The sequence below is a fragment of the Triplophysa rosa genome, linkage group LG6 (assembly GCF_024868665.1).
Source record: "Triplophysa rosa linkage group LG6, Trosa_1v2, whole genome shotgun sequence".
NCBI classification, from domain to species: domain Eukaryota; kingdom Metazoa; phylum Chordata; class Actinopteri; order Cypriniformes; family Nemacheilidae; genus Triplophysa; species Triplophysa rosa.
In genome coordinates this window covers 25,111,526-25,133,070 of record NC_079895.1, presented here as the reverse complement: position 1 = coordinate 25,133,070, position 21,545 = coordinate 25,111,526, and the positions used below count along the sequence as shown (strand labels likewise).

General features: G+C 38.1%; 1 protein-coding gene across 8 annotated transcripts in view; it reads left to right on the top strand.

The window, feature by feature from the left end:
* The window catches only part of abi2a (abl-interactor 2a), a 31,977-nt gene extending 10,432 nt beyond the window's left edge, over window positions 1-21,545 (top strand). The window contains exons 2-12 of one of the 8 annotated variants that reach the window (XM_057335473.1): window positions 8,470-8,637; window positions 10,731-10,907; window positions 11,212-11,229; window positions 11,642-11,739; window positions 12,480-12,617; window positions 15,303-15,421; window positions 16,807-17,073; window positions 19,870-20,019; window positions 20,431-20,517; window positions 20,690-20,836; window positions 20,911-21,545. In XM_057335473.1, the coding sequence (XP_057191456.1) occupies window positions 8,470-8,637; window positions 10,731-10,907; window positions 11,212-11,229; window positions 11,642-11,739; window positions 12,480-12,617; window positions 15,303-15,421; window positions 16,807-17,073; window positions 19,870-20,019; window positions 20,431-20,517; window positions 20,690-20,836; window positions 20,911-21,086 (1,545 nt within the window). In that variant the 3' untranslated portion in view covers window positions 21,087-21,545. Of the gene's footprint in view, window positions 1-8,469; window positions 8,638-10,730; window positions 10,908-11,211; window positions 11,230-11,641; window positions 11,740-12,479; window positions 12,618-15,299; window positions 15,422-16,806; window positions 17,074-19,869; window positions 20,020-20,430; window positions 20,518-20,689; window positions 20,837-20,910 lie in introns of all 8 variants that reach the window. The other 7 variants (XM_057335472.1, XM_057335476.1, XM_057335474.1 and 4 more) reach the window with 7 other exon arrangements.

The following is a 21,545-nucleotide window of genomic DNA, read 5'->3' as shown; positions in this document are numbered from 1 at the left end:
ATTTAAATGAAAGCAGGACAATTGTGTGTGTGTGGAGGTGTGTTCATGTTTGTATATCCCGGTGGGGACCTAAACCTGAATACACACCAACACATGGGGAATCGTGTCACCGTGGGGACCAAAATTGAGGTCCTCATGGGCAAAAAAGCTTATAAATTGTACAGAACAATATTTTTAAAAAATCTAAAAATGAAAAAGTTTTCTATGATTTTTAGGTTTAGAGGTTGGGTTAGGGGATAAAATATACAGTTTGTACAGTATAAAAAACATTACGCCTATGGACTGTCCGACGGGATACGCAACCACGCGTGTGGTGTGTGTGGTGTGTGGATGATTGAAGGCCCGTTGAGCTTTAATCCAAGTTTAGTCTCCAATCTCTGCATCTCGTGCAGTCACATTAACAGGGCCTATTTTTAAACTGTCTGAGTGCTTTGGAGGCTCATTTACCCGAAGCGATGCAAGTATGAGTATGTAGCCGTTAACTCACCAGCGAGAGGTCAGAGGACATGAGCGTATAGCGTCGATTTAATATCAGTAACTTTGTGTGTGTTTTTGTATGTTAAAACTCTATCTGCAGTAAAACTCGCCAAGGATAATAGCTGATGGAACGCAATAAATAATATTGTTTTATAGATATGATGCGTTTGTCCCAGTATTGTCACATATGAAAACAATGTGCGCGTTGTAAAGACACAATGCGTTTCACTCATAGAGAGGATGTTTTCGGTTTTTATAGATATGATGCGTTTGTCCCGTGTATTGTCACGTATAAAAACAATGTGCACGTTGTAAAGACATGACATGATTGTGCATCAGTGTTAATTTCGTTAACGAAAACTATGACGAAAAGTATTCGTTAACGACATGTTTTCACTGACGAAAACGAGACGATAACTAAATAAAAATGAATGCATGTATAACGAAAACTGTAATAAAAATATACTGACATTTTCGTCAACTAATAAAAACGAGACGAAAATATTCTTGTCCCACCTGGCGGACATCAGTTTGCGCGCATGTGCTGCTTATCTCATATAAACGGCAGAGAGAAGTCTCTGGGAGAAGGGGAAGCACACACATGTATTCTGTGTCTCCACGCGGTTTACAAAGCGTCTTATTTTCCTTCACGATCGCCGGTAAAACGCCGCAAACTTGAAGCGCGACTGCAGGCGAGTTACCCCGAAACACATTACAAGGCAAGCTCAAAGGTTTTTATATCCTATGTTAACTTAACACGAGCTGCTGCATAACGTGAAATGCAACAAAGTCAGCCAAAAGAAACGCTGCCCTCTACTGATTATAGAAGTGATGAAGTGAGTCAACTGTACATTCCAACCAAGTATGTAACATGTTTGCATGACTAAAGAAATGTAATACAATTTATATAATATGTCTTTTTGAAAGCTATTGCTCATTCATTGCTGTATCAAGCAAAGACAGTGCAGCGCTTACTTCAAAGAGGCATGCCATGAGCCAATAGCCTTTGAGTGTGAGCCCTGTCAGAGCGTTTCATTGGTTGAATGAACACAGCCCTACTTAACGAGTCAATTGAGTCAAATGGGACTGAATGAACTGGAACATGTCGTTCATGGTCTAATATCTCTGTGTTCCAACAATGCATATCTAGTTACTGAACTTTTCTGAAAAATAAAGGTAATGACCTGGTTTAATTTCTATTCTAAGGTGAAGTAAATTATGTCAAAACAGTTGAATCTTTGTATGGAACATTTAATTACACCAAGTAAATGATTTAAACCATTTAGATTTTAGTAGACTAAATATAATGTATATTTATTCGACTAAAATGTTTTCATATTTCGTCGACTAAAACTAGACTAAAACTAAAATGATGGGGTTGACTAAAATGTGACTAAAACTAAATTGCATTTTCGTCAAAAGACTATGACTAAAACTAAATCAAAATTTGCTGTCAAAATTAACTGTGCTGACCTTTGTTTCCGCTTCCAGTAATGTTTTCCTCCTCATGTTGAGTTTTCTTTGCCAAGTGCAGTATGAAATGGACTTTGTACTTTGACGCGCATGATAAAAGCTGCACGCTGACTGACTGTTGTTGCGTTTATTTCTGCGTTCTGTTAGACTGTAAGATTAATCCATATCGAGTCAAAATGCCAATAGTTTATCATCGTTTTTGAAATACATTCTATCGCGATTCGATATGATATCGTTTATCGGCACAGCCCTATGTGCAATATAGCTGAATGTTAATGCCATACAAAGTTGTACCTACATCCAAAGCCACTTTTTGCAATTTCTCTGCTATGCTTTCGTTTTTTTTCAGAAAATATTGATATGTGATCAAATAATCAGTATACCATGTCATTTGTTTTAAGACGGACCTAGGAAAATCATGATATTATTGACATTGGTTAATCTCGTCTGACATCTGTAATGACAGCTCTATACGTGCATTATCCGTCTGCCGTAATCCACGTTCATCAGACTAGAAACTGTTCATTAGTAACACGTCATTGTCAATAAATGACAGTACAGTTCTTTTCACTCGAACATTTTTACAACTTTGTCACGCTGAGTTCCACCAGCTTCAGCAGAGAACATAAACATCATCAGAGCAAACATGATGATGGATGCTGTAATTACAGCATTTGTGCTCACTGACAGCCAAAAACTCGAGATTGAAAATGAAGCGTGCTAACAGTGCATCTCCATTTCTGCTCATGCATATATCTCACTGGCCAGTTGGAACCGCCTGTAATGAAAACTAAGCTTTATCTTCTCTGAGCACAAATGACCTCTCTGCTTTTCTGATTGAGATGGCGATTGAATTGTGATTATTCACAAGAACTGCTAAGTAATTGTTGAATTAAAGCACTAGCTGTACTTTGCCATGACCTGGACGTTTTCACGGAGGAGCTTTTGGAGAATTGATGTCAGCGTGAGTCTTCTTGAAGAATGGCTCTCCTTTTAAGGGCAGGGTGGCAGTTGTTCTCTTTCATCTTCTGGCACCGGGAGTCTTTACTGTGTGGGCAAACTCTCAGACGTCTTGGTGCCGAATAAATATTTGCTTTGTTGCTCTGGTTTCTTACCTTTGTTTGAATTGATATTTCCAGCCATTATCATGCAGAAGAAAAGCTTTTGGGGAGCACAGGCCTTTGCATTATACATTTTGGTAATTTAATAATGAATCATTTTGGTGCCACAGTGTGCCATAATGACCAGCTCTTCGTGTACATTTGAGCTGTATTGTCTTATGTTGTGTACATTTTGATGAATTATCAGGTTTAATGGGGTGCAGTAAAATATTGCATCATGTTATGATATTGATTCTCGCACATTCAGTTTTTACTGTATTTAATGCTTTAAACTTGAATCTACTTGCCTTAAGTTTCTCATTGTTCAGTTGTTTTGTCTGCTCAAGTTTGGGTCGATTGTAAAGTCCCTTCAGGAATCGTTGAGGGTTCGTGGAAAGATCATGTCATTGAGAGTTTTGTTAGTCAAAATGGTGACGAGTTTTGCTTTCACGAGGGTGTTGTGTTTGAAAATGTTGCTTCAGGAGGAGAGATCTGTATGATGTCCACACTGTGCTTAAGCACACACGGGTCACACAGTTCATTCTGATTCAGGTTAATTATCTGTGTTTAATGATGACTTAATTACATCCTTGTTTCCCAGACAGCAGATAGAGTAAATATTCAGATGCTGCTCGAGCCTCAGTTACTGATGTGCATTGTCCATTTAAATGAAAGCAGGACAATTGTGTGTGTGTGTGTGTGTATGAGTGAAGGCTGTGTGGGCTGCTTTAATCCACAGTTTAGTCTTCCCAATCTCTGCATCCTCGACTGCATGTTCACATGACAACGCAGGGCGCTACTTTTAAACTGCTTATCAATTTACACTCCAGCAAGCGTTATGCAAGTAGTTAGCTATGTTACGCCCGGTTTACATCACCAGCGACTGGCAGGGTCAGAGCGACATGAAGCTATAGCTTTCGATTTATATCATGTAACTTTTTTTGTGTGTGTGTTTTTTGTATGTTTACAAACTCTATGCTGCATCAAAAATCGCCCCTAAGGATTATAATAAGCTTTGAACCTTGAACCGCATAATATTATATATTAATGTTATGTATTGATATGTTGCATGTTATGTTTTGTATAAACGTGTCTGAGCAGTATTAGTCTGGTACATGTGCGTTTTGATTCGGTCCAGTTACATACCGGTTTGCTGAAATTTCATCCTACCCGTCGGATTGTCCTACCAGGCATGCGCATAACAATATTACGTCATTTTTTTGCGCTGTAAAATCATTCTACCTGTTAATTTTATACTGCTACGACAATCTGATCGGGTTTTTCCTGGCTCAAATGAGGCGGAGGTGGTGCCATCCTGATCTTGTACACGCACACGTAGGCCTACCGTACCTTTAAGTGGCTTAACCAAAGTGACTTTGAGTTTGACATATTAAAAGTTCTAAGATAAAAATGATTTATTTTTATTAGATTTTTTTAATCAAATAAAGCATTTTTATCATTTTCAACTAACTTTTCAGCCCACAATAGCCAACTGAATTAACCAGTCTTTCTAAATGAGCAAAGCTCATTCACATCTTGTATTCTCTGTGGTTCACTTTAAATGATTCAAGGATCTCTTTTATTCGCTAGTGACTGAAAAGTTCAATAGTTTAAATGAATCGGTTCAAATGAGTCATTCGTGTGCTAGTTGTTCTGAACGTTCATACTGGCGAACTCGCTGTGTACAGTATACGCTGATTCAAAGATCCAACTGCACAGCTAAAGACATTACAATGATGTACGGTCATGTTAATTTAAGAAATTTCAAGAAATGAAACATACTTGGATGCAAAACAAACAGCCGTGAAACACAGGCTGGCTCTTGTTCTGCAACTCTTTTTAGCACCTCAGTGTGCTGATAACGAAACAGCGCCTCCATTGTGTCGCGTCGTAATGTCTCAACTGCAGTTACAAATGACAGTATGTTAAATGCACGCAGCATTTCTTGTGAAGACTCGCAACATAATTTTGGCGAGAGCCTGAGGCGGCACGACATTTGACGGAGGCGGCCGCCTCCAATTTCTCTATGCAGGAAAAACCCTGGTATTTACGCTCTAAACTTTTTTTATGTGTTTATTTTAAGCTGGTAGGACTATATCACAGGGTATTTTGCATTGTAAAATCATCCTACCTGTTTATTTTGTCGATGTGGTTTTGATTATATTAAGTTTTGCCCTGCAAATCTGACAAATCCTAAACACCGGATATTCGGTACCCAACCCTAATGTGTTCTCGATATCAAGGATGCATCGAATGCAGCCTTTCGTGCATACAGAAGCTGCTTGAAGTCCCAGAAGTCATTGCGCCGCGTCCATCCAAGTTCGTTCGTTTTTTTGGCATTCTTGGAATTGAGAAATGGCCAATGAATTACGATTAAATGCTGCCACATCCGAAAGCCAGAGGGCGCTCTCGCGCAGAAACTCCAAATGCAGGCAACAGAATAAGTACCATTTACAAACATAGTTCCAGCAAATGCCAATGGGCATATTTTATCGAGTGTTGCTTTTTAAAATGCACATAATAAACTACTCGTATGCTTCATCTCGTAGTGGTTTTAGATTAAGCAGTACTTCCTACTGATCAAAGAGCTGTAGTTCACGGAAGAGCTGTGCATATAAAACACAGAACATACCGTGTAACGACGTGTCTACACCAGACGTGACCTAGTGTGGACAAAATTTTTAATAATATTGGGTTCAAACGCGTTCTATTATCTTTTGTCGCGCCGCGTTCGGTGTACTGCTTGTGACTGGTACAGCAGTAAACAATTCTATAATATAGTGTTAATGTCATTCTCTGTTGGTCACTGAGATCTCTCGTCTCCACAATTTTGTGCATGTCTTGATATGATTCGTTTAAATGAATCAACTCATTTAAATGAATTATTCAGCATGGTTCTTTGCTGTGAAAACAGCTAAGCTATTGTCGCCGTACTGAAAAGTGTAGTCAAGTAAGTAGCGTTGCTACTTGAGTTTTAGTATGTTTCAGTTTAACTTTCCAGCAAACATACACAAACCAGTTTGACACCATGTTTCAAAATCTCATGATCTCAGTAGACGTGTGTATGAGGAAAAACTGTGTTTACATGAGCAAATGTGTGATTAGCATCTCTTGTTCTGCCCACCTGTTCATTTTCACAGGGTAATAATTTGAGTCAAATTCTCAAAGATTCATTGTGTCCTTCTGTGGTCAGTCCTTACACACATGAGCGGTCATTACTGACCTCAGCACCATGTAATTACCCACAAGTCCTGTCTGCATTTGTGTGTGTTTTGCAAGAGAGGCACAGACAGTGCTCTGTGTGAATCTAGGAGAATCCTATACCTGTTCATCTATTTTGTAGTGTTGTTTCTAGACAACACTAGTTTGAGTTGGGTCTAAAGATCTATTAATAATTAGATTATATATACATCTTCTTACTTTTATCGAAACAGGAATTAAAAGGTTCTTGCTTGGAAGAAAGTGAGTGAGGAGGTCGGACAATCTGGTAAGTCTCAACAAAATCCATGTCAGCCATTTCGCAACGAGACTGGAGCTGCCTGGCAGAAGCCCCTCCCATGACGCGAATTCGCGTCTGTTGTAAAGCGAATTTCACGCACGAATGAAGCGAATTTCACGCGCAAACTCAAAATGTTCAAGCGTCCAACTACGCGCGATTTACCGCGTCTGGTGTGAACGCTCCGTTAGGTTTCACAATGACCCGTTTGCTACAGTAGTTTGCTTTCTACAATTCAGCGCACAGACAGAAGTATGTGAGAGGTGACGGTTCTCTCCTGGTACTGTGCTGGGACAAAGACAGGACTTGTGTACACAGACGGACACACACCCTCTCTCTCTTTGACAGTTTAGGGATCAAAGGAAGGGGTCATGTGACTGTAGGTTGATGTCATAGAAATGCTTAGGTACTGACATTCCACACACTCAACTGCCGCATCCAACCGTCCTGTTGATAATACAGTCACACACAGTTCTTCATTGGCTGGTATCAACTATTCTGGAGACATAAGGAATATTTTACAAAGTGTGAAATATAGTGAAAGTGATAAATATTGAATTTGGATGTATGGCTGCCACGATTATGACATTTGGCTGACTATTAATTATCTAATAAATCATTGATTGTCTGTTTTAGGGCTTTGACGATTATGGCGATTAATTGTCTGTTTTTGAGCTTTGACATTTAATTCTCATACATTTTTGATTCAGCTTTGAAACGACCATATTGTTCTGAAAATAAGAATGTTTTTTTTCTTGAAAATACATCTGAAAAAATTGGGTCATCTCAAATTTAAGGTTTAGGCTTTTACCTGTCAATAATACAACCACCAAATACTTGTAAATTAAGTCAATTGATCAGGAGTGAATTGAAGCCACCATTAAAATGCTTCTAGTCTGTTTTTTTTCTCACTTGCAAGACTACAATAAAGTTTTGCTTCTATGTTAATGAAATTTTGGTAGACTGGTTTTCACACTGAGATTATTTTAAATAATATTAAATTGTACTGCAGGTTATTTTTATGGTATATTCTTTAGTTTTTATTGTGTTGTGGTGGTACATTTTACAAGTATTACAATGCTTTAGTTACAATAAATACACTAAAATATGTAATATGCAGATGCACTACAGCTCCCCCTAGTGTCTTCTACAGAGATGTGCAATAATTGCGATAATCTGAAACCATCAGGATGAGGTCAAACAATCGCGATGAGACAATTATTCGTGACAGCCCTATTTGGATGCTCCTTGTTGCCTTTAATACGTCTGCATACGGAGTGTGAAAGTAGCATTATTGAGCTATAGAACAATATTCTCACCAGCCCTGATACTTTCCTTTCATTTGGTCAAAATATGAATTGCTAAACTGAGTTTCTCAAGTAAGAAGCAAACGTATTAAGTGATATTAAGTGTTCAAATGTAGGGATGTAATGATTCACCATAATGATGTCACGATACGACTTGCGACACGATTCGTTTTTACCAAATGAGTCGAGACAAATTGGAAATGAACAACCTTTAATTAGCTCTCAAGTGCTGCACATTTCTTTGTAAAATAAATATATATTTTATGTTAAATAACAAAACTAAACTGCAATTTTAAAATAAATTCCAAATAAAATAAAAAATGAATACTACAAAAGTCTCTTTAATATAAACACTTTGTGCTGTTCTTGGATTTTTTGGACATTTAAGAAATATCAGCGTATCCACGTTTTCTAAGTTTGCAGTAAACGCAGAGGCCCCTGCTGTTCAAAACATGTGTTGGGATTCATTAAACATCTCAACCGACTTGAATCGTCACACATTATATATGGCTCACCGTGAATCGTTACATCCCTATTCATGTGATGACTAATTGGAAAAAAGCACTTGTCACTGGCTGGACTTTTCTTGACCGTTGCTTATTTATTTCTCCATCAGGCTCCAGACAAGCACATCGCTCTTGAGGAAACCAAGAACTACACAACTCAGTCCCTGGCCAGCGTGGCCTACCTGATCAACACCCTTGCCAACAATGTGCTCCAAATGCTCGATATTCAGGCGTCCCAGCTGCGCCGTATGGAGTCCTCCATCAACCACATCTCTCAGGTAACCTAGCAACACACTAAACCTGTTAATACAGTCTCGCACCCTAGACTATATTTACTGCATTCCATTGAGTCTTTTGGAATGGAAGTAATCATATTAAAGAGTGTAAGAATTACTACATTTTGATTTGCTCTTGAGTAAATCTCGATTGCATAGATCAGATAAATAAAACAGTCAAATGGTGGTAAAATAGTCGAGGGCTGTACAACGATTAGCCGTGACTAACTGTATGCAAAATAAGTTTTTGCTTGCATAATATATGTTTGTTTATTGTGTATAAAAATGATGTATATATAAATATACACGCATGCGGGTCAAAGACGAAAAAGGGTTTAAGCATAAAAACAATAAGTGTAATACTGCTTTAAATTGTTGTTGTTCAAAAAAAAGAAAACGCTTTGTTTAATTTAATTGCATTTTTGTTTTTCTAAGCAAAAAATAAATATCATACGTTTTCCCCTGATTTACAGAAGACGGCTACTAAAATGTCATTCAGTGTAACAATCTTGTCAGGCATATTTAACTGACTTTACTTTCACCCCAAAATGCTAATGCTTTATTTAATTGGCCACTTCCCTAGGTTTTGCCCATTTGTCAATAAGAATGTTTTTACTCATTTAAAGTACAATAAAATGTAATATGCTCCCTTATTCTATTATATATTTTAATATGTACAAGTCACAATATTTATGGACAAATTCAAAGAACATGCTTATTCTGTTACACTGAATGACAATGTAACATTATTTCAACCAAACTTTGACATGTTATTCTCCATAAACTTTTTGAAACCATAAAGTAGACATTTTACTTGCATTTAATGTGCTTTCTATGGACATGAAATCACTTTTGTAAATTTCTTTTGATGGGGACATATTAACGTCTTTGACCAATGTATATATTTACATGTGTATACATTTTTATATTGTAAACAATTTATATTATATATAAATGTTTAATATAAATGTATATTTCATTTTGAAATGATACATGCATGTGTATTTTTATATATATATATATTATACAGAGTACACATACATGTTATGTAAACAAAAACTTTTATTTTGCAAACAATTAGTCACGACTAATCGCTGAACAGCCACATTTGTACACTTGTGACAGCACATTAGTTGAATTTTATGTTAATATTAATCTACATGCTTCTGAAGACTGAAATGATACATTGATTTACCATAGTCAGCGCTGTAAAAAACATTTCGTTGTGTTTGCATGTACTCGCCTGTCATTAATTGCTGTTGTGCTGGATTCCTGTCATATTTACCATATCACTGTCAGTTAATGCTGACAAAATCATGTGTGTTTGGCACAAGACGCAGCAGCTTATCCCCATCCTGTTTCTCGGTTTTATTACTTTTATGTGCTGTAAACGGATTAAGTACAGTGACACGTGTTATGCACTATTAATTCCTGCTCGCCTCATGAAGTGCATTTGTCACAAGCCCCTCACAAATGACTGCGTAAAATAAAACGCAACTCAACCAATAAGGACATTCAGGCCTCTCTGCGTCTCACATTTTGATACTCCGCTTACTCTCACAGAGTTTTGTGACCGGCTTCCTCAAATATTAAAGTGATAGTTCACCCAAAAATAAACGTTCTGTCATCATTTACCCACCCTTGTCATTTCAAACCTGTATGATTTACAGACAAAGATAGATATTTTGAAGAATGTTGGTAACCGAAGAGCCCCGGCACCCATTGACTTCTATTGTATGGACACAAAACCAATGCAAGTGAATGGGTGCCGGTTAAAAACATTCTTCAAAATATCTTCTTTTGTGTTCTGCAGAAGAAAGAAAGTCATACAGGTTTGAAATGACGTGAGGGTGAATAAATGATGACAGGGTGAACTATTTTAATACTAACTACCTTTAATATTATAAATATATGTCACTCACTACAGATTTTTAATATTAGCATATATAAATGTGGCTAAACATGGTATTACGATTGTGACAGTGATGATTGCTGAATACATCTTGACCAAGTAATTCAGTACTTCGTTGTTTTCCATGATAACAAAAAACAATATAAGTACCTTTGATAATTCTGTTTCATTTCTCTAATTCCAGACTGTGGATATCCACAAAGAAAAAGTGGCAAGACGGGAGATCGGAATCCTCACGACCAATAAGAACACCTCTCGCACCCATAAAATCATTGCTCCGGCCAATCTCGAAAGGCCTGTGCGGTACATTCGCAAACCTCTCGACTACAGCATCCTGGATGACATTGGTCACGGTGTGAAGGTATGACATGAGTCCACTCGGTGACGTGTACTGCGCATGTGTCGAACTCGTCCATCCGCGCTTATCCGCGATTGAGTGTGCTCAAGAAGCTTTACGGTCGCGTTTGTGCGCGAGATGGACACGGGCGCAGAAAGTCAATTATACCGGGCTGATACACAGAGGCTTTGCATGATTGAACCACTTTTCCAACTAACACGGCTTTGAACTAACAAGTGGCAGTAAATGTGATGTTTGTGGGAGATCTGTCACTAACCTGTCTGTGATCTCACCTCTGTTCTCACCTCTGCTTCACTCGTGGTTTAAGTGGTTGCTTAGGTTCAAGGTAAGAGCTTTAAGAGCTGTTTTGCAAATCAGCTGAGATGAATGGAGAAGGAATAAGGTACGATGACTCATTTCTTAGTTTTAGGCTAATTTCTGACATTATAAACGTTGTTTAATGTTGATTCATTCTATTGAAGATCTGCAAAGTGCATGAAATGTAAACGAATGATTATGAAAAGAAATCATTCTATTGCATATCATTTAAAACCAAATTTTGGAAATCAGTCCTTTTTTCTTCTTTCATTCTGACTATAATTGTTCTGTTGGGTTTTGTGTTTGTTCTGGTTCTCTTTATATGTCGTCTTTGCTTCAGTGACCTTGATGCCATTTTATATTTGTGATACTGAGATGTTAATGCTCACAGCTAAAGGCTTTTTTTGAGTTGTTGATGGAGTTGTTGTTAATTGTCGCAGGTCAGCAACCAGAACATGAAGATGGGTGGTCTGTCTCGCACCACACCTCCCACACAGAAACCACCCAGCCCCCCGATGCCAGGCAAAGGCACCTTAGGGTACGTATGTGAATGCGGCTTGGGTTTTGTTTGCATAAGAATCACCCAGCTTATTAGTACTTATATTGCCATCTCCATGGATTCTATCATGTACATTACAAATACTTTACTTAATTTTACTTACTTTATATCCCATTGCATTAAAATGACCAAGGTGAAATAACAGAACACAGGCAGTGTAAATGTGTGGTCAAACACACACCGTATAACCCCGAACATGACACAGCTCCACATATGACACTGACATTGCATAAAGGTCAGAAAAGAGGCCGATGAAATGTTTTTGTGTCTAAAATTACTAAAGCATAAAACCCATAATCAATGTACAGCTAGTTTAAAAGCATATACTACATCATCCCCATTTGTAAGGTCAGATGATGTTCATAAGCACATGGGGCAGAGGGCAGGTCCATGTTTTCTGAACTCTAGCTGGGCAGATCGCCCTGTGTTGGTTGGGCATTGCCGTCCAGATTGTGTGCATTTTAATGGACAGCGTGACTAAAGCTCTTTCACCCATAATGTAAAGTTAGTTTTTATTTAGTGAAAAGTAATGAAACACACGAGTCTGTGTACTTAAAACAGATGTGACCCTAACAAATATTTCGCCCCAAAATCAAAGGAAATGTTTAGCACAATTAAGCTCAATTGTGAGAATTAATGTCAATAACTTCTGCAAATATTTGAAGGTGTGTGAAACACTCAACCACTAGAGGTGGTTAAACTCTTTTTATTCCCGACAGGAGACACTCCCCCTACAGAACACTTGAACCCGTGCGTCCTCCCGTGGTACCTAATGATTACATCTCAAGCCCCACACGTAATATGGCACAGAGTCCCGTACGCACGGCGTCTGTCAATCAGAGGAACCGCACTTACAGGTACCATTACCCACAAAGCACATCTCTCTTTGCTTCTTGATCTTCATGCCCTGTATTTCCTCGCTCACTTGAAAAGCACTTTTTGGGGGGTCTGCAGTGACGTAATGTAGTTGCAATTCGGCACACATTGATTCATTGATTTTTAATTTGAGGTTTTTTTCCACAAAATCTAATTTGCAATTATAAAAATAGGAAGTGGTTTTAAACAGGCTGAGTCTTTATAGCACTTCTACAATAAGCATCACTGATTTCCGGCGCAATTGCATAATCGAAAAACCTTGGCAACCGGTTGCGAGTGACGTTCGCTGGTATCATAGATGCAGTGTACAGTCACTGAGGATATAGATAACCTCAAGATGCTCTTATTTTCTGTAGAACGGCTCTGTAATGCCTCCTGTCGTATTTAAAAGAATTTCTTAAGTAAGACTTGCATTCGCTGCAGACGTTTATCCTCTCGGTTTTCTTTGAAGCTCAGCCAACTGTCTCTGAGTTTATGTAACAGCTCTGTGCCGTCTGTGAGGATGCCTTTTAAAGTGATAGTTTGTGAAGAAGAAAATCTTGCTTGCGATCTCGAGTCGATTCAAACCCTTCTCCTATAACTGTCTTTCTTCCATGTGACACAGCAAGAGAAGCTTTAATGAATGTTCACACTGCTCACGCTCCATACAGAGAAAACAGATGAAGACCTTTGAATATAAAAAACACCCATACTAAATAATATCCTCCTGCAGAATTGCAGACCTACAGCCACGGAAAAAATTAAGAGACCGTTTTAAAATCAGTTTTTCTGATTTTACAATTTTCTGTTTTAAGTATGTGTAAGTGTATCGGCAAGTATGTTTTTAGGTCTAATTCTCATTTTTGTTTCATTCTGTGAACTACTAGCCATATATGTCCCAAATTTCAAATGAAAAGATTGTTTCTATTTGCATTTATTTGCAGAAAATGAAAACTGGAGAAACGGGTCAAAATAACAGAAAATGTGCTCTGAATGTTTTCAGACCTCAAATACTCATAAGAAAACTAGTTCAGAGTCACTTTTCAGCAACACAATAGTAATATTTCAAATTAATTTAAGAAAACTTCAAATATCATTTTTTATTTAGTAACCTGGATTTTTTATCAGTTTTCATGTGTCATGCTGTCACTCTTTCACGTTGCTGTTGGATGACTTCATGTCACTCCTGAGGTTTGATTTGATTGAAATTCAACAGACTGAATGACCACACAATACATCTAGAAATGCTGATTAAATAAAAATTTGGAATGGTCTCTTAATTGTTCTGCAGCTGTATATCTGTAGCAGTTTCTGACCAGGAGCGCCAGTGTAGTTTTACAGGAAAAGTCAGGTGTGGGTAAGTGAATGGGTTGGAATAGACGTGAAAAGTAGCTTTTACATTCAGCTGTAATTAAACGCTGTAAAGGAAAATTCTATTAAGGCAACAGATTTCCGAGTAAACTTTCCCTCAGCAAGAAGATGGGATTGCTGTAATGACCAAATTTTGATTGATACTCATAGAATTACTAATGAAGAGTTTGGTTCCAAAATGAGATTTTTGTAATTTTTTTCAAAAATCATGTTTTTTATTTTGTTTTATTGTGTTAGTTAGCTGTATTTTTTTAGTTAAATTATGGCGTAAATAAAAATAAATCAACTGCAGTTGGATTGATATTAATTGGAATATACAATAAAAAAACATGATTTTCGAGTTATCTCATTTGGGAACCAAACTCTTCAAATTCTCTAAAACTTCTTTAAGCAAATTGTTGTCTAAAATGTGAACAAAGCGAGAAACATATGATAGGGTTTGTTGCCATAGAAACAGAGCATTCACAGTCTAAAGCCCAATTTATGGTTCTGCGTCGGACCTACGCCTTAGCCTGATGCGCACCTCTCCAAAAATGTAACAACGCGTCAACTCAACGCGGACCCTTTGCGGACCGCAAGCGCTGTGATTGGTCTGTTTGAACCCCTCCCTCAGGTCAGAAAACTCTGCTATAGAGTCATGTTTACTCGAACGCATTTCCGAATGAATTATCGAAGTAAATTATTAACATCTCAAATCTGCATCAAAAGTGACTGTTTACTTGCCGCTATCACTGCTAATGCTTCTTCTTCTTCGGCTCTTGTCTTGGTTAGACAAGCAACATGCACGTGGACACTGACGCCTAGTGGTCATTGCCTGTCGTCATGAAGTATAAATGAAAACCGACACGTAGCTTATGGTGTAGAGGTAAAAAGAAGTAAAAATCGGGCTCAAGGATGTGAACATCACAGGTTGTCATCTCGTAATTACGGTAACTACGACATGGTGTTAAAGCAGCAGTATGCAGAAATCCTCCCACATGCTCTGGGTCATTGCCTCTTCGTCCATCAGTCAGTGCACGGTCAATAAAAGAGCATCCCAGCCCTCTCCCATCTCGGTCTACAATGGATTTGTAATCGTCAGAGCCGTGGCATAGCACATGTGCTCTTTACAGTAGTCAAGTTGTCATAGAAAACTTGTGCAATTCTCATTTTTCTCATTTTTTCTTTCGTTGTAAGATTAATCTGTGGTACAAAAGAAATGCTGTTGTTCACTTTTACGTCTCACTTATAATAGGTTTTAAGCTAAAAAAAAGTCTGGCGGTATTTTTGTGTGTGATGTGGTGAGACGCTTGGGTGACCATGCGTGTGTTCAGCAGCGGCAGCAGTGGAGGCAGTCATCCCAGCAGTCACAGCAGCAGTCGTGAGAACAGTGGCAGTGGAAGTGTGGGGGTCCCTATCGCCGTGCCCACACCCTCTCCACCCAACGCCTTTCCAGGTGAATTCATGTTCATTAGACTTTCCTGTCAGATATACCATCAGCCTGTGCATAGTCGAAGTATGAGCCTTGGGTTTATTTCATAAGTGCAGACAACAGGATGATCAGGATGTCTCATTCGTAAAATCCTATGACCCACACATAAAAAACAATTGTACACTTGTAGCATCATCCGTATTAGTTACTATTAGTATATCATAGTGATGGTATAGTATAAGTACAACATTATACTATATACAATAGTATTCTAGAAAACGTCTAGAAGAATTAAAATAGAAAAATTAAACAGGGCTTTTGTATAGATACTTTTATTGGCTTTATTTAATTATATATTATGCAATACCATATTATTTTCATCAAACATTAAGACTTTAGAAACATTTAAGTGGTCTATTTATTTATTTACATGACTGCATTCTTTTCAAAAAATTTTATGTTAACTTCAGTTATTTGATAACAGACTGGTTGAAAAGTCTATTATACAGTACTGCTGGTCATTTTTACATCTGTTTTATTTATTATTATTGAATGATGTATTGTCTTTATTATTCTTTTATTAGTTTGTTAAAAGTCTTAATGCATTTATTTAAGACAATGTTTCATAAGTTCATATGACATTTATAAACATTTAACTTTTAAAAAAGGTTTACAACAACATAACTATCTTCTGTTAGATGCAAGTAGACTACGTCTAAGTGATATGATATAAAACCTGTTATAAAATTTCCCTCTGTTAGTTGGAAGGCGGTGGGGGCCCACATCAATGGGTGCCTAGAATTCTCTAGCTACGGACCTTTGTCTTTCCCCCTCATGTCATCCCATCCTTTACGGTTTTTCTTATACTATGTAACACAAAGACAGATGTTTAGTAACACATCGGAACCATTGAAATGGTTGTATGTGGTTTCTCTTGAGAAGTCTGGAACGCAGCACCCTTTATAATTCTAGGATACTCTGTTCATTTCCAAGGATGATTTTAGAAAATTCCGCTATCATGTACACAGCTCTCTGATACTTAAAGGGATAGTTCGCCCAAAAATGAAAATTCTGTCATCATTTACTCACCCTCTTGTCATTTCAAACCTTTATGACTTTCTGTCCTCCAAAGAACACAAAAGAAGATATTTTGAAAAATGTTGTTAACGGGCCCCCATTCACTTTCAGTGGTTTTGTGTCTATACAATAGAAGCGAATGGGGGCCAGATCAGCTTTTTTCTAAATATCTTCTTTTGTGTTCTGTGGAAGGAAGTCAAAAAGGTTTGAAATGACAAGAGTAAATGATGACAGAATTTTCATTTGTGGGCGAACTATCCCTTTAAGCAAGATTACTGTCTGGCATTCCTCACTTGGTTCCTTCTCCCATCCCTCTTTTTTTTACCCTCAAGCTGCCGTAAGTGTTGGTCTCGCCAGCACACCCTCAGCTCCAACTAACTCCATCCAACCTTCTGTCACTTCCTCTAATTTAACTCCCACCCAACCCTCACCCAACCCAACCGAGTCTGTCCCCACCCACCCTGACATTACTACTGACAGCTCTCTGGCCGCAGCTAAGGGCTCTCCGGCCGCAGCTAAGGGCTCTCCTCCCTCTCAGCCACCCCTCACTTCAGCTGCAGATAATGCGGCACCAGTCACCAACACCAGCCCTGTGACAGGTGAGTCTCCCGCTCGCCCACCCTCCATTCTACAGCCCACCGGTCATGCCCTCATTTCACCACCCCACCTCTCACCTGCTGAAATATCAAGTTGCTTTGTGGTGATGTTTTGGTTTTGTTCGGTAGGCAATTTCAGCAGAGACGAGTGCCAATGAGAAATGCATTACCACTGGATGTTGTCAAGAAATGTTTTTTTCATCATCTTGAGAAGCAAGGTGGCTAATTGCTTAGCAGTTCTTTACTTTTTTTTATGTTGGACAAGGATCTAAAACACAGTACATGACACAACAGGCAGTGTCTGATGCTTTATTTTTATCACACCATACAAAGTTAAAAACAGGGGTCTTCAAAACCACTTTTATTCTCATTGTGTTGTGTGCGTGTGCGTGTACTCGCACTGTGCTTTACTTGCTTTTGTGTGAAAACGTCTTCCATACAAGTGCCATCCCGATCAGCTCAAACCTGCCGTTTCCATGACTCAACTCATTGATCCATTTGTTACAGGCTCAAGATGCCTAATTGAATGTATTGCCTGGATATATTGATCCAATTTGACTTGCATAGGAAGAAAATTGTATGTTATTTCCCTGTGGATGCATATTTGTAGCATGTGTTCCTGGAATAGGTTTGACTTTTTTTACATTAAAGCAGGGCTTGACATGAAGCATTGTCATGTGGTTGTCAAGTAAATTTGTCATTCACTTGTCCGAGTACAAATATTAGTTGTCCGAAGATAAAAAAAATGACATGTCATTTGAATTGTCAATATAATTGTTTCGGATCCTGATTGGTCAAGTTTGCTTGTAAGTGTTTTACCTATCCACTGCGGCCACCTACATTTGTTAATACTCTCAATGATTGCTGTAGAACAAAGGCAAGCAGTAATTATTATTAGTGTCCAGTGTTGGGTGTAACTAGTTACTAAGTAATTAGTTACTGTAATTTAATTACTTTCCCTTGACAAAGTAAAGTAAGGGATTGCTCTTATTTTTTCTGTAATTTAATTAGTTACTTCTGATGTAATTAAACTAAATACTTTGTGTAATATGTGTGTGTGCAGAAGAGGAATTGACATCAAAATTCAAAGTCTAACTTTAAAATCCGTGCTTTAATGTATAATTCTCACATTTGTAATTAATAATAATACTTTATGTAGTTTTATATTATTTATTTGAATGAATTAAAAGAGCCGTTTCATGTCTATCCTTGAATCACTTAACTCATCAAGGTTGATGTAGGATATAGAAAGTAATTAGTAATAAGTAATTAAATACTTTTTGAAGAGAGTAACTTACAGTAATCTAATTACATTATCGAATGTGTAATTAGTAACGAGTAATTAATTACTTTTTCAGAGTAACTTACCCAACACTGTTAGTGTCAGGGCTGTACGTTAACTTTTTTTGCACATAGCACTTGTGCTACAGATGCTTAAAGTTTTGTAGCACAGGCCAAACAGTTGTAGCNGCCGTTTCATGTCTATCCTTGAATCACTTAACTCATCAAGGTTGATGTAGGATATAGAAAGTAATTAGTAATAAGTAATTAAATACTTTTTGAAGAGAGTAACTTACAGTAATCTAATTACATTATCGAATGTGTAATTAGTAACGAGTAATTAATTACTTTTTCAGAGTAACTTACCCAACACTGTTAGTGTCAGGGCTGTACGTTAACTTTTTTTGCACATAGCACTTGTGCTACAGATGCTTAAAGTTTTGTAGCACAGGCCAAACAGTTGTAGCTGAAGTATAAAACGTCTGTTGTCATCATTAAAAATATATACAAGTGCAGTTCATCGCATAAATAGGCAGATAACTTACAAATTACATTGTTACATACAGAGCGATAAATTAGGGCTGTATATTTTTTAGTTTACCTAAATTAGTTTTATTTTTAAGTTCTGTGTATTTCAATTTGTACTATACAATAGAGGTATATTTGTCCACCTAAATTACTGTAGTATACTATAGTGTTATTTACTATAGTAAACTGCAGTAAAATTCCTAGATACTACAGTGTTTTTGAACCTTACAATAGTATACTACAGTGTTTACTACAGTTTATCAAGAGTATTACAAAGAGTATTTGACAGGTCCTTTAGCAAATACTACAGTATTTTTTCATCTGAGTGTTGAAGTTAACAGGACTTTTATTTTGACAGGTCTTTGGGAAGGGGCTTTTTTAAGCTTCTTAAAGTGATAGGTCACCTTCAAAATGAAAATTGTATGACTTTCTTCCACAGAACACAAATGATGATATTTTGAAGAAACGGCACTGGCCCCCATTCACTTCTATTGTATGGACACAAAACCAATGCTAGCGAAAGCGGGCCAGTTCTGTTCTGTGGAAGAAAGTCAGACAGGTTTGAAATGAGAAGAGGGTAAGTAAACGATGACAGAATTTTTATTTTTAGCTGCACTATCACTTTAAGTTTTGAAACATTTAACTTAAAAGAGATAATTGGCCCAAAAATGGAAACTATTTGATCATTATAACCCTCTTATAATTCCAGACCTGTTTGACTGATATTTTGAAAAGTGTGTGAACTGGCCGCCTTTCGCTTGCATTGGTTTTGTGTCCGTACAATAGAAGTGAAGGGGGGCTGGTGCCGATCGGTTACCAACTTTCTTCAAAATATCGTCATTTGTGTTCCACAGAAGTCAAAGTCATTTACATGTTTTGAATCACATGACTGTAAATAAATGGCATTTTTTATTTTGGGTGATCTGTCCCTTTAATGTAACCCTTTAAAATGAGTTCAATGTTTAAAATGTGGAAAATTGTTTTGTGCAGGCAGCCATCAGTTCTTCAGCATGAACAGGCCCGTCTCCAGACAGATATCACCAGCTGTAGGGGGATCGCTGCCGTATCGCCGGTCGCCCTCAATTACAGGCCAAGCTTCCAGCCAGCACAACGGTGGTCCCTATTACAGTCAGAACCAAGGTATCATCCTCACTCGTAATGGCTCCTGTGTAAGGATAGCAAATCTAGGACTCAAATTCCACCATGGTTTATGCTAAAAACGACACTACCGTTTAGATTAGGAAGTTATTGTGGACCCCCAGCTTTGCCGTTCCCTGTCTGCTCTCTGAACGTTTGACACATGGCTTTCCGTTGTTCGTCCGCAGTAACCTTTCTCATGTTCTAAATCATTCTCTGTAGTTAGGGGGGTATGTTCACGTGGGTCAGTCTTTGAGCTGTTGTACACTAGCTCCACCTTTTCCACCCATGATTGAGGGCACTTCCTGTTTATCGCACACTTGTTTAACCTAACCATATGTCTCGGTTCATTGCTCACCACACTCTCCTATTCCCCTCTATCTCACTGATCTTTTTCGTGGTGGTGTGGACTAGCCTCAGTGGTCCCTCCTCCCCCCTCCGTACTGCAGATCACACCTCAGCTTCCGCTGACGGGTTTTGTGGCTCGCGTACAGGAAACCAGTAAGTGGCTTTGTGCTTCTTCAGTAAGCCCCCGTTGCTGTCACAAACCACACACACTTTTAGCTCAGATGTGATTTAGAAAACAAGCTTTTAAATGCAAGGTATGTGCTTTCAGTCTGACAGTGAAGATATGCAAGACAACCATTTGTACGTTCTGCCTTGTCCGTTTCAGAGACACCTCACCCTGCAGAAGAGCCGTGTGAGGAGAAACAGCCTCCTCCTTCAGAGGAATACGAGGAAGAGTCTGCTGTGGTAGAATACAGTGACCCGTACGCTGAAGAAGATCCACCCTGGGCTCCACAGACTTACCTGGAGAAAGGTGTATATATAGCACAGATTGATTGACAGGCCTTCTCATTTCTGTCGGGTGTTAATATGCAACCTCTGTTTTAGTGGTGGCAATCTATGAGTACACCCAAGACAAAGAAGATGAGCTGTCTTTCCAGGAGGGGGCTATCATCTATGTCATTAGGAAGAACGATGACGGCTGGTATGAAGGAGTGATGAACTGCACTACCGGACTCTTCCCTGGAAACTACGTGGAGTCCATCATGCACTACACAGAGTGAACGTGTCCTCTGTCCTTCATCCCTCTCGAAGCGTTTTTCTTTATAGAGCACACGTGCCAATAACAAGCTGAGCTCGAACATGGCTAAAATCCAGACTTTTGCACCGTGGAGTTAAACACATTTATCCAAGATATATATATATATATTAACATTGAAAGCTAACAAGTTTACTGTTTACATGAAGGATGACTTTGACGTAAGCTAGAATTGAAGTTGTTGTTACCATTGTTTTCCCATTGCACAAGGTGATGTCAGCGCAGCGGCTGACTGAATTCTGTGAAATGGACTCTTTGAAAGTCAGTTGGAGAATAAAGACATTTCATTTCAAGGGGAACATGGAGCTGAATGGAGGAGGGAATACAGAAATGCAGCTTTCTACTTATTTAATGTGAATTTTTAATCTTTGTAATGTTTAATTTTAATACTAGTCTCATTATCTCATTAAAAGACTTTGCTTTG